The 13,360-nt window shown below is 36.8% G+C and overlaps 1 protein-coding gene and 1 long non-coding RNA gene across 2 annotated transcripts; both read right to left on the bottom strand.

The window, feature by feature from the left end:
* Positions 1–524: 524 nt before the first annotated feature.
* Positions 525–4,761, bottom strand: klhl38b (kelch-like family member 38b). Its single transcript, XM_067408972.1, has 4 exons — positions 4,599–4,761; positions 2,607–3,960; positions 2,410–2,515; positions 525–1,798 (listed from the first exon to the last, which is right to left on the bottom strand). The coding sequence occupies exons 1-4, from the start codon at positions 4,622–4,624 to the stop codon at positions 1,509–1,511; spliced, it is 1,776 nt and encodes a 591-aa protein (XP_067265073.1). The 5' UTR covers positions 4,625–4,761; the 3' UTR covers positions 525–1,508.
* Positions 4,762–8,513: 3,752 nt separating this feature from the next.
* Positions 8,514–11,014, bottom strand: LOC137035569 (uncharacterized). Its single transcript, XR_010897098.1, has 2 exons — positions 9,965–11,014; positions 8,514–9,319 (listed from the first exon to the last, which is right to left on the bottom strand). It is a non-coding gene; the product is annotated as an uncharacterized lncRNA (long non-coding RNA).
* Between the last annotated feature and the right edge of the window lie 2,346 nt (positions 11,015–13,360).

Consider the following 13,360-nt stretch of genomic DNA (forward strand, 5'->3'; position numbering starts at 1 on the left):
ACTGAATCCCATCATCTCCAAACTAAAAGAACAAGCTACAGCACGAAACATTCAGATATGAACAGGCTTGATGTAGTTTAATCAATGCAAACCCCAAGCAGCACATGTAGTACTATAGATCTCACAGTACATTGGGTAATCATAACACAGACTTTTTATCATCCTTGCATGTCAGTGAGTTAACAGAACATGATTATTGCCTAATGCAAGATATATTATGTGTCTAATAAAAGCACATAGTCACTTAGACTTGTATAAACATGTTAAGGTTAGTTGGAGAGTGTTGATAATGCGTATTGTGAATTCATACCACATTTCACAGCATTCACAATACAGTAGCAAGTCTCTTAATGGCTCATCAGAATCTTCTTTGCAATTCACGGTTTCGTGTCTGGGCTTGCCAACACCTGTTACAGTCTCACGGAGAGTGACAGGAAGACATGTGAGACACAGACAAGCAATAACACATACTCAGACACACATTTCTCTCACACATCTGCTGTCTTGCGTCCTCACACCTTTTGTGGCATGTCACATGAATTTCATCTCTTATGTTCTATTTACAATGATGTATAGATCACATCAGAACATGATTTTAAAAAGCATTTAATTTCAAATCGAATAGATATTACATATAAAGGATCAAATGAACAGTATAACAAATACATTATTATACAAAAAATGTAAATTGTTTGGCAGGAAGAGGATTTTTTTTACTTAACCATTAAGGGAATAATTCACCGAAAATAGAATTTTATAGTTTTAATTACGCTCATGTCATTCCAAACTTTCTGTATTAGTTTCTTTCTTCTGTGGAAATATAAAGAAATGTGTTTTGAAAAATGTCTCAGTGTTTCATAGTTCATACAATGAAATTATCCTTCCAATTTTTCTTTTTTTTTAATGTTCTGCAGAAGAGAGAAAGTCATACAAGTTTAGAACAACATGAGGCTGAGCAAATGATTACAGGTGGAAAAATGATTTTTTGGGGTGAACTATCCCTTTAAATGCTATACAGTCAGATAAGACATTTTACAAATAAGTAACAGTGGATGTTAAAAAACACGATAAATAATTTACAAAATGCAGGAATGTGTTTAAATAAAAGTACACGTAAACTAAAAATGTACAACTATTCAGCGTCAAGTGCAAAGTAATACAGTACAGAATTCCAAACTCTTCACTTTCAAAGGTAATGTATATTATGTAGTAAACACTAATATTATTTAATTGTTCATTAAACAGGGTGATCTAAAAAAAAAGTGCCATACTTGCATTTGCTACATAGTCCAAGCTTAATTTTAAATATCGTCCAGCTATTTGGCAATTTTAGCTATTTTAGTTATTTAACTAATAACCTCACACACATTAATAAAGCAACACGTGCAAACACTGACAAAGAGCTTCGAAAAATGTGTCTCTCATCTTAATATGCTCTCCATTTTAGTTGGAGACACATATTTAAAGCCTGTACGATGTAACTAAACTACACTGTCACATTAATACATTCATGTAGGCAAAAACTTATCAGAGAGATAGACCAGATTTACTGAGCCATGGTCAAATAGCTTGAATGGCAAAGTTCCCATCGACACCCATGAGTCTGTCTTTGGGTCATAGCAGTCAAAGCCGTCTGAGTCCTCCACACTCTCGTGACCGTTAATGAAGCGCCCCCCCGTGACATAGATCTTGTCATTCACAACAGCAGCAGAGTGATGCATCTTCCTGGCCTTCATATTTTCACATTTTTCAAACCTGTTGGTTTTAACATCATAGGCTACCATCCTTCTTGTATAGCCTGTTAAATAAATAAAAAAAAGAAGTTAAGTTGTCATGAAATGGAAATTGTGACCAACTTCCCTATTGTGCTGTACGCTACTGGTCTAATGTTTTGGAATAATTAACAAGTCTCTTATGCTCAACAAGGCTGCATTTGTTTTATCAAAAATATGTGAAATAATGTGAAATATTATTACTATAATACATAATTTAAAATAGCTGTTTTCTGTTTGAATATTTCAAAATGTAATTTATTCATGTGTTGGCAAAGCTGAATTTTCACAGATGCTTTATTTATAGAGTAAAGCAGCCATTACTTCAGTCTTCAGTGTCACATGACCCTTCAGAAATCATTTTTTCTTTCAAAAACCTCTTAATTATTCCAAAATTTTATGGTAGTACATTTAATAATGTATATGTAGAAGGCGAGAATTGATCGGATTGTTGTCATTTGCTAATTGCTGCAATCCCATTTGAGTGACAGGTTGCTGGAGGAGAGAGATCTTCAATAGTACGCAATATGTTAAAACAGAATTGTCAATTCTGACTTCATGGTGACTTTAATACCAACTCGCAGTAACATTATATTTACACTACTACCAAATAACAACAACAAAAAAAACTCCTTACCGCCTACAATGTAGATTTTATCATTGATCACTGCAGCTGGAGCGCTGACATTCTTCACTGTCCTGTTTTCCATCCTATACCACAGATTCCTTCCTATGTGGTACACCTATCAAGAACAAACATCTCTTACCATTGCAAAATCATTGACATTTATTTTCTGTACAACTAAACATCCCAAAAAGCCTGAAATATCAAACCTGGATCATTCGAACTGGTTTCTGCATGGCGTCTTCCCCTCCGAAGACGTATATTCTCTGGTCATGGGCGGCTACAGCTGGGTGCAGAACTGCAGTGGGCATGGGGGCCATGACCTCCCATTGGTTGAACATGGTGTCGTATCGCTCTACCCCATTGGACAGCTGTCCATCAGCCGTCAATCCACCCAGAACGAAAATGAATTGCAGGTAGGTGGAGCTCTGATGGGCATATCGAGGCGTCAGCATTGGTTCTCCAATTCTCCACTGGTTTGTTTTCAGAGAAAGTGTGTACACTTTGTTGCTAGCTGTGCACTGCCCTTCTGCTCTCATGGTTAAGCCCCCGAGCACATAAAGGATGCTGTGCATGCAGACATAAGAGGGCCGGTAAAGGCGTAGCGGGATTTTTGCGAGACACTGCCAGCAGCGAGTCTGCTCGTCGTAGAGAAGCGCCTCACGAGACGTCCGCTCGCCGTTCTTACGACCGCCCACAACTACAAGCGCCTCCTTGCAGTTTTGCCGTCGTGGCACCGCCCAAAGCGACTCAAGATCACCAGGGCAATAAGTGCCAACAGAAAAAAGAAGACGACGAACGGATTCAATAATTTCTACGCATAATGAAGACGACTGGACTAGAGGGTCATTGGCAATAAACTGGAAAAGATACGAAGGATGGACGTGTCTCAGCCTCACGCGACGGAACAAGTCGTGGATAGTGCCACGTCTGGAGAATGGGTCGTGGTGGATCCAAGCTAGAAGAGTCTCAAATACTTGCTCCTCCTCAACGCACAGTTTGTCGTCCTCCAAGTAGCTCACCAATTCGGGTAGAGAGAGTTCGCAGAAGTCCTCGGAGACCACCACGTCGGAGAAGCTCTTCACAGCCAGTTCTCTCGCTTTTTCCTGTAAGCTAGAGCAATGCAGGATTTCAGAGAGCCTGATCATGCTCAGGCAGTTGTCCGTACTGAGCTGGGTCTGCAGGAAAGTCGAGCAGGCCTCAAAAAGTCTTCCATACTGAAGCATAGATGCAGCTTGCATCAGAGGGAGAACCTGCTCCATGGTGATGCTGATGGACCCTGTGTAAACATACTCTACTATACCCATAAGAATGTCATAAGGAACACCTTGGAGGTCTATCCGGGGCTTCTGGGTCTCCAGGAAGCAGCTGCAGAACATAGCGTAGAAGTAGGGGCTGCTGGACACCAGAACATTGCGGTGACATGGGATCTCTTTGCCTTCAGAGCAAAGAACAACATCAGTGAGAATCTGGTCCTTCCTCAAGGCGTTCAGCTCCAGAAGGAGGCTGGAGATCAGGTCTTTGTCTTTAAAATGTAGGACTTCTAATATCGGACCATCTAAGCTGTGAAGAAAAGACAAATCGTTTATGATCATAACAGATTTTCTTTAATTAGGATATTGGTTACCACAATGCCAATAGACATTTTTCTTGTGGATATAAAAACTCTTATGGATTTCATATAACCATTTCATTTTTAAAATCCAGTGATTTTATCGTTTATGCATCTTTTTAGATTTTTACACACACACAGTATTACAGTATACATATGTATGTGTGTGTGAATACATGTAAAAGTATAAATGATTAATGATAATTACAAAATAAATAAAAATGATATGACTGATACAATAAACACAAGTGTAAAGTTGCATCCGTGAAACAGTCCAGCACTCATATTATTCAGTGCACATTTTAAAATAATCTGCAATTGCACATTTTAAGAAATCAAAGAAAATGATTCCCCATCATCATACTTTATAGCCAGACAACATTCACTTAATTAACAATTCTGCAAGTTCATCATCACTCAATTACATTAATCTTCCAAGACTAGAGCAGTGCAGTTTGCCTGAGGACTGACATATCATGACAATACACCAAAATGCCATGCAGTTATCAACAAACTACATGGGAATTGTTATGCCTGCAGTCAAAGCATCTGCTTACAGACCTGATGTGTCAGCCATATCTTGCCTTACCTTGTCTCAGCTGATTTAAAGCACATTCTAGATAGTCCTGTAAATATCTATGTATCATCAAAACTCAAGCAGAGCTCAAACTTGTCCCTCTGTTTTCAAAAACACTTCTGAAAGTTGTTCACTTTCTGAGTTTGGCAGGTGGATGTTTATAGAGACTGGGGCGACCGCGGTATGTTATTTGTTGTTCAGAAATCCTTCGAGAGGCCTCAGTGTACATTCCAGTCTCCCTAAAAATAGAAATCTCTCTTCTCTGTCAGAACTAGAGCTAGTGCCGCTAACACCTCCTCGTGGTACGCCCTCACCCCCTCTGTTTTTCCATAACACAAGTTTCTTCACTGTCTGCATAGCGTGTCGGAATTGCTCCATGCTCCACTACTTGTGTATGTTTACCGAGGCTGTAAACAACACCGCTGGTGTCCAAAAGCTATTCTAAGAGTTTGACCCCTGATTTTAAACTAATCCCTTGAAAAGCCAGCATTGTGTTACTACAGCACTGTGACGATGAAGGCTCAGTATGATGAGACATTAAAGCTGAAAGTTTTGAAGCCAATCATGTGCAGATATAAATTAGACAGTGCAGTGATTGGGTTATTGTTTGAACGTAGTCTTGGTAAGTTAGTGTTCTGCACTTAGGTCGCACTGTAGGCGTATGAAGTTGCATAAGCATTAATAAACGGTTTTAATGTTCATTAATATAGGTACAAAAACTAAACAAGTAAAAAAGATTATAAATAATCTTAATATATAACTCTTATTGATAATTAATTTAAACAGTTTTTACAATTTTAACAATAAGATTCTCTGCATGAACTACTGTGGACCTTTAGAAAAAAAGCGTTAGATAAACAGCGCCATCTAGTGTTAGTTCCCTGCACTGGGGTGTCTTGTGACCTGAGAGGCATTATGCAATAGTTGCACCTGTGCTGTCATCTGTTTCACATGCTGTAAGCTAAAATGTTCCACAACTTCAAATAAATATGTTCTCATGTACCTTATGCTAATATGTTGTTAATACAAGCAACAAACTAACAGTCTCCACATTGGAACAAAAAAATAAAAAAATCAAACAAATAAATGTAGATTTCATATCAAGAATCATATCATCTTGTAATGGATATAGAAACCTAAAACAAAACTTGATGCAGTGGCTGAGTGAAATAAAGATGTGATGAAGCAAAATTAAGAAACTGATCTGAGATTATATATTTTAAACATCCTGTATTACATGGTTTGATTCTGTTGGTATTATTTCACTGTCTACCCTAGCATTGCCATCAATGTACAAACCCCCTGAAATTGAAAAAACTAAATGATGGAAAACTAGAATGTCAGGTTAAGAAATTCAAGGTAATCAAATTCCTGCTCCTCCCTATACCCATTGTAGGACTAGAAATGAATGGCTTGAGTAATCCCTTTGAACTTCTACCACAATACCCTTTGAAAAGATGGCAGGCAATACATTTCCAACAAAATCATCTATGATGTTCTGTAGCAGAGAACGTTGGGACCTTAAATTCTCCAGAGCTGCCATTTATGAAAATAGCTGACTCTTTGTACAAATCTTGATATGTAACCTGTCAGGAGAACTCATTAAAGCCCTCTTGTGCCCCTATTAAGGTTCCTAATATCGTTTTGGGAGTCTCCTACAACAGGTTTACATGAATTTGTTTTCTCATAATATACATTTCATTTCATCTGTGTTCTCAATGTTTTGTAAAAGATTCGTTAGAAGCAGTTCAAAGAATCAGTCTCTCTAAACCCCTCCTTTCCGTGAACCTACACTGCTCTGATTGGTCAGATGGCCCAATACTTTGTGATTGGTCTACTGCGCTCACCGAGCACCCATTGCCATAACTGAATGACAGCTATCAATTCGCAAGACATTGTATTCAATGTATGGACAGAGAAGATAGCATCGATTTTACCGTATCAATTCGAGCCTGAGTCCGATGAAACGTCTGAAGTAGTCGATCAACCAGAAACTGATTCGCAATCACGGCTGCAGTAGGACGTTTCTCAAATGGTGTCACCAGTTATTTATAAGATGTGATAGCACTGTTATACTTTGTGTAGGTGCGTCAATGGGAACTGTATCAGAATGCCAAGCGAAGCTGAAAACCTCTAACATAAGATAAACATTTAGGCCAGATGTGAACACAAGACTTTTTCATCATAACTATTAACAAATTAAAAAATGGCTATATCATTGTTTGACATTACAGTGGGTGTTTATGGTTTACAGAGAGAATACTTCAACTAGTTAGCACAGACTAGCATCTTAAAATTCAATTACAATACAGATAGAACTCCACTCTACTTTAATATTAAAAACGCAGATGGAAAAAAACTGTGTTTTTTATGTTGTAAAGTCCCACGTTAGCTGAGCACAAACGTGAATAGCTGATAATGCATTACACATTTAAACAAAAGTCGTGCTCCATCCTTGATCATTACTCCAAGTAATAAGAAATAAGAAGTAATAAGAAGAATAACAAGCTGCATTAATCGACACATTTTTAGACAATATTGGACCCACATCTGAACAGCAGAACTACAGAAACGTGAGTTAGCCAGTTAGCAGGAGACAGACTAGGGTGTACGTTATACAACATAACATACAAAACTATGAATTTTGAACGATCCCTAGAAAATATAAACATCAATTAGTAATCATGCTTACAGGTTGAGATTCAGAGGAGTAATCTGGTCCAAATAAACTGAGCATTGATCCAAGCGTTTTGTGAATCCTGCGTTAAACTCCCCGAGGTTTGAGAAGCAGTAGTCAGTAAAATGACGGGAACACAACAAAAGATTGTACTGCTGTGGTATTGTTGAAAAATGAATTTTCCCTGGCGTCTGTGTGCGCAATAAGTAGGCGGACAATATGCTAATGTTTCATTGTGACGTCACAACGAAACGGCTTGGGATTCGTTTTACAAACGACTTGTTTAATTGACTCTGAGTCGACTCTTAATTTTGAGAGACAATAACTTTATATATGGTGCACTTTCAGATTTAAAACTTTCATTCACTTAGAGCTATGTTACACACTACATGAATGGTAATTTTCAAAAATCCATAATAGGGGCACTTTAAAGCCTATAGATACTTTACACAGATCATCTCTGTTCTACAACATCCACATGTTTTACTGTGAGTCTGTGTGTCTGCATTTGTTAATTATCTCATGCTAAGCACTCAATTCCAAAGCGCCTGTGCCTCAGGGAGAGCATCCTCACTGATTAACCCTGCTTATCACTGTGTGAGGAAATGAAGGGTAAATAACAGTCACACCAAGAGATGGAGAGTTATGACCTCTAGACTAGATTTTCCAAAAATCTTCTGCCATTTGTATTCCTCGCTACTATTACTATATATAAATATATTATATTAATTACATTGCTATACTATTATATTATATTATAAATAAATAAAAAATATTAGCTAAATTATATTGTATTATAATTATATAAAATATTTTTATATTTTTAAATAATATAATGAATTATTTTATAGCTTAGAATATACCTTTATATGATATCTCATTTCTTATTCAAATAATCTACTTGTAAAAGAGCTGCATTTTGTTTGTATGTGTGTCACTCCTGCATGATCTATGAACAAAACCTTTGTACATTACAATAATTGACACTACCAAAACAGCGCCTATTCATTACAAATTTCTCTTTGCCATGCATTATGAGAATAGAGAAAAGTAGTCGTAATAAAAAGAAACACGGGTTTTTCGATATATTAAGGCACAACGTGTGATGCATTTTGAAGAGCACTTTCATCTTTTGGTTCCCATTATGGACTCCTTTGTAATTCTCCTCAAATGCTGCAACAGACATTTCAAAAACAGACTACCATAAAACAAGAGCCTCTCTCTACAGTACAAAAGACTATATTTGCATTTTTTTTTTTTTTTGTGAAACATTTATTTGGGTAGTTTCTTGCAACAAGTGCGTGTGCATGTTGCTCTACAATATTATCATATTAGTTGATACACTGATAGAGTTGCAATGCAAAATGCAATATGTCCATTAGGAATTGCAGGCTGACCTCTAAAAGATCAGTATGACAGTGATATATTACACAGTTTGCTTCGCTCATGCAGAAATTTAAGGGAACATAACAAATAGTGAGATAGCAAATTGGGTCATGTGTCAGATCTGAACGACCTACTTCTTCCGGCCTTTTTTTTTGTTTTTTTTTTGGAGAGAATGTTCCACTTTCCGAGTGGATGATCACCATCACCACACAGCAGATACTAAAGCTTTTTCTTCGAAGTTCAGAGAAAACAAAGCAGCTGTCATGTAATCAGCAATCCAGTATTGGCATTTTACAGTATTAACAAATGCAAGAATGAGAATTTCAAAGAAAATCCTTGTGACATGTAGCAAACTACTGGAACTTTAACAACATTGTTGTCTAAAGCAAGGGTTTTCAAACTTCTTGATGCTAAGGACCAAATACAATAGTCTTTGTAAGAGACGCCGTTAATAAATATTAAGGCAACTGTATATTTTTGTGTGTAAAAATCCATTTATACTGTGTGAGGAAAATATTACATTTAATATTATTAAAGGCACAGTACATAAGTTTCACTGCTAGAGGACACTTATTCAAAACAATAACAAAGGCGTAGCTTGATGAAGCCATGAATGAGCATGGAATCATGGGAGTTGTCCTCTTCACATCCACAGCTAATGGAAAGCAATCTGATGGGACAAAAATCATGTTCATGGATGAGCTAAGGTATTAAAGTTTTATTAATGTGACTGTGGTAAGAAGCAGGGCGTGGCCGAGAGCCTGGGACGTTTTACGTTGCTGTTTTTATTGTGCTTATATGCCGCTCTTGCTGCCGTTCCATTGAACTTTTTTACAGTTACGTTTGATCAATTAAATTTACATCATTTTATGTCATTCTAATGACATAGCCGCAAGTGCTGATTTACTACTTATACAGGTCACTTTATTTAGCAAATTAAAATCGTTAGGTAATGCAGCGTTGTTTTACTTGGTCAAAACAATCATACTGAATACATTTGAATGTGTTGAAAGTTGTTATAACGCGATTCTGTGCATTAGCTCAGTTGGTATGTGACACTTGCTGCACATTGCAGTAAGCAAGATTGATATTAGTATCATATTAATAAAAGCTAGATGACTTGTGTTGCTAAATGTCATGCAATTCATTTTAAAGCACTGTGTGGTGGAGAAAATGCTGTATTACTGTTACTACACTCTTCCTGATTATGCTATGTTAGCCACTTGACAAAATAGTGTTGTCTGAATTACTTTTTGGTACAAACAAACATGTTACTCGCGGTAAATAACAAAAAAAGAGAAAACACCAGACTAACCGTGTTGAGCGGTTGATTGATGATTCGTTTTCTGTAGATAGTGGTATCCAAACGGTTGCTCACCTGTCTAATAAAACACATAATATAAAGTGCATTTGGTGTTTCCATGGTTTCTACTGAAGTAAAACTAGAAATCCACGGTAACACAGATACGGCGTCACTGACAGGCGAAACAATGACAAGGGGCCATTAAAATTGTGGATTTCTCAGGATTTAAAAATTGTTGGAAACATTTGGGATAATGTAAGTATACAAGTCAAAATATATAACGTTATTCTAGTGTTTTATGGATATTTTAATCCAAAAATATTACATATTGTGCCTTTAAGGCAACTAAATCAAATAGCTTTCCAAAGTGAAATAATTGGCTTATACATTGTCATTACACTAATACTAACACACACACACACACACACACACACACACACACACACACACACACACACACACACACACACACACACACACACACACACACATATATATTAGCAATTAATATCTTGATTTGATTTCAGACCAGAATGTAATCTTAGATTTAGTGAATGTGAACATAAAAAATTATGTTAAACATATTTCACAAATATCTTAAATGCACACATTAACAGCTCTAAAAAATTCATTTAGTAAATAAAGAGACCCTACCACCTCTTTGCAGCCCCCTGGGGTGTCCCTGGACCCCAGTTTGAAAGGCTCTGGTCTACAGGAACACTATTTTAGGCCTGCTGGCATATTACTGTGTGACATGAGAGCTAAAATGTCATGTTCCTCTAGAGGTCAGTGCAGCTCAAATGATACTTATGAACTCACTGAGAAAAAATACGTCCTGGTAGTCATCACACATGTTGGGTATTATGATTATACAAATAAATGTTTCACTGCACTCAATATTAGTGATCACTAAACTAGCTTACCTAAAAGTGTTTTTTTTTTTTTTAAACTAATCCACAGTGTATTACAGGACAACACACTATTAATATAACACACTCTATTAGTTTAAGAAAAACAAATATCAGTGGGACAATGGAACTGCAGATAACAGAGTTGCGTTCAATAACATTACATACCTTTGTCATTTTCACCTCAACTTTTTGTCACCTGACAATGTTCTCTGCCTTCTTTTCATTTCTCTCTCTGCAGCCAGTCCAGGCTTTTGGTAGGCTTCATTGGCATGACACAAACAGACACACACCATGCACCTTCAGCAATAATACACCTTTGATGGAGTGCAGTTGCCTTTGGAAACCTATAGAGAGAAAGAGGGATCTTAAGGGGCTTACTATTAGCTGCTTAAAATTCTTCTGATGTAACCAGTGCATAGCCACTGGAAACAAAAACATAAGACACATTCCCACTAGTTTGGCACTTTCACCCTATTTTGTTTACTCTTGGTGGGGTTGTGTTCCAGACGTCTTTTTTTAACAGTTGAGGAAACTAAATAATGAGTTCTTTCACTGAGCGAGTCAGTGTGAAGGCAACGCTGTTTATCTTTATATCCTCAGCGGTGGCAGACAGCTTCATACGGTGTCACAGGCATACTGACACAAGGTTCCTTGGCATTCAAAATGGCCCGAGTACAGGCTCTCGGGTGAAGGAAACTTAAAAAAAAATATCTTTGTAGAGTTCGAACACTCAGAGGAATTCCTGTGGTTTTGTCAGACCAATACTGAAATGTCAGGTAGTTGAAATTCCTCTGTTTACTCACCAGGATGGAGATGAGGGGTGTGTGGATCTTTTTAACATACGGCTTCAGTGAAATGTCACTCTGAAGATTGATTGCTGAATCATAAAGCGGTGTCTTTTGTAGGCTACACAATTAACATAAAAATGTTAAAGTACATCTGTTTTTGGCACATATAGAATTCATTATATAAGCACAATATGAAATTTAATATTAATGCTTAAATATTGAGGGAGCAGGTGTGTCTGGTCTGAAGAGACTGTGAGGAGGCTGAAGGAATTTTTTTTTTTTGATGTGGCACTGGGAGATGGACGCTTGGCTTGTAACTGGTGTAACTGGTGATGTGCCTCACGGCGACAGTCAGATATCTCCACGCTGGAGTGAGCAAATATACTGCAGACTTACTGGCCAGCTGTTACGTTAGGTAATTAAGAGCTGAGGCACGCTTCTGGGCAAGAGAAACCCCTGCACTGGGGATGATGGACTGACAGCCAGAGGCTAGCTGTTTGGCAATCCACAACACAGGACAAAACACTGCAGACCCTCCTGCCCTGGACTGGATACCACAAGCTGAAGTACATCATGCACTCAAAAAAATTAATTGTTGGATTTATGTAAAAAATAAGTGTCAAGTGGTTCCACGCAACAATATTGAGTAATTTGTACAAAAAACTATTTAGTTGAATGAACAAAAGAAATTTAAGTAAAGCTGACAAAATTTCTTTGAGTAAATACAAATAATTTGAATGTCACTGTTACATAATATTTATATGTGCAGTTTACTTAATAATGTTATGTTGATTACGTAAGGCGTAACACTTTTTTTTTTTGAATAGTCATTTAAATAAAAAGGATACAACATATCAGAATGCAGCTCCTCACCCCAAAATGCACTCAAAAAATAACTAATTGAACAAACTCAGCAGGAATTTCTTCCTATAAGCATGCGTATATGAGTGCGACACTCTTCTGCATGATGGTAACCACAAAATTCAAAAACATTACAGAAACTACTCTAAATGTCCAACATAACTGAACACTAAACACTAACATAAACTAACAACATCTTTCCCTTTACTGAATAACACTTTAATCCCTAAATTTACTCTCCTAATGCAGTCCCTTGCAAAGCATGCTGGGAACTACAGATCTACTGCACAGTTAGTTATGTCAACAATAATGTGTGCGTTTCACACAGCAATGTTAAGTTGACTAAACAAACACTTACTAAGTAAAGCTGACAATACTCAATTTTAGTAGAAACAATGCAGTTAAATTACGTTCATGTAGTTACATGAGTTTAAGTAATGTGAACAAGGGTGGTTTGAGTGAAACTAACAACAGTGAAAGTTCATTTTTTTGAGTGTGGGAGACGCCTCTGAAGATACTGCCACTGTATTCAAAGTGAAGGATGCGATAAAGGACTTTATTCAGGGTAGACACCATTATATAATTTTTCACAGATGCAAACATGTACAGTACTGATAATTCAAATTCTTGTACCATCTTAATTTCTTATATCATGTCCAATTTTTTTTCATGTAAATTTTTGCAATATATATTTAAGTGCTTAATATTGATATAATGATTTTATATCAAAATTTAATGATAAAATATATTTGTAATGTCTAAATATAATAAAATAATATATAATGACAGTATATTGTTGATGCACTGTCCACTGAAAACAGCAATCAAAAAGCTGTTGGTTACAGTAA

The sequence above is a fragment of the Chanodichthys erythropterus genome, chromosome 2, assembly GCF_024489055.1.
Source record: "Chanodichthys erythropterus isolate Z2021 chromosome 2, ASM2448905v1, whole genome shotgun sequence".
In the NCBI taxonomy this organism is placed as follows: domain Eukaryota; kingdom Metazoa; phylum Chordata; class Actinopteri; order Cypriniformes; family Xenocyprididae; genus Chanodichthys; species Chanodichthys erythropterus.

Excerpts from the sequence above, each read along its gene's own strand:
- klhl38b (XM_067408972.1), bottom strand. The coding sequence starts at position 4,624 with ATGTGCTTTAAATCAGCTGAGACAAG. Across the intron at positions 2,516-2,606 it reads AACCAGTTCGAATGATCCAG|GTGTACCACATAGGAAGGAA; the intron begins GTTTGATATTTC and ends TGTTCTTGATAG. Across the intron at positions 1,799-2,409 it reads TAAAATCTACATTGTAGGCG|GCTATACAAGAAGGATGGTA; the intron begins GTAAGGAGTTTT and ends TTTATTTAACAG.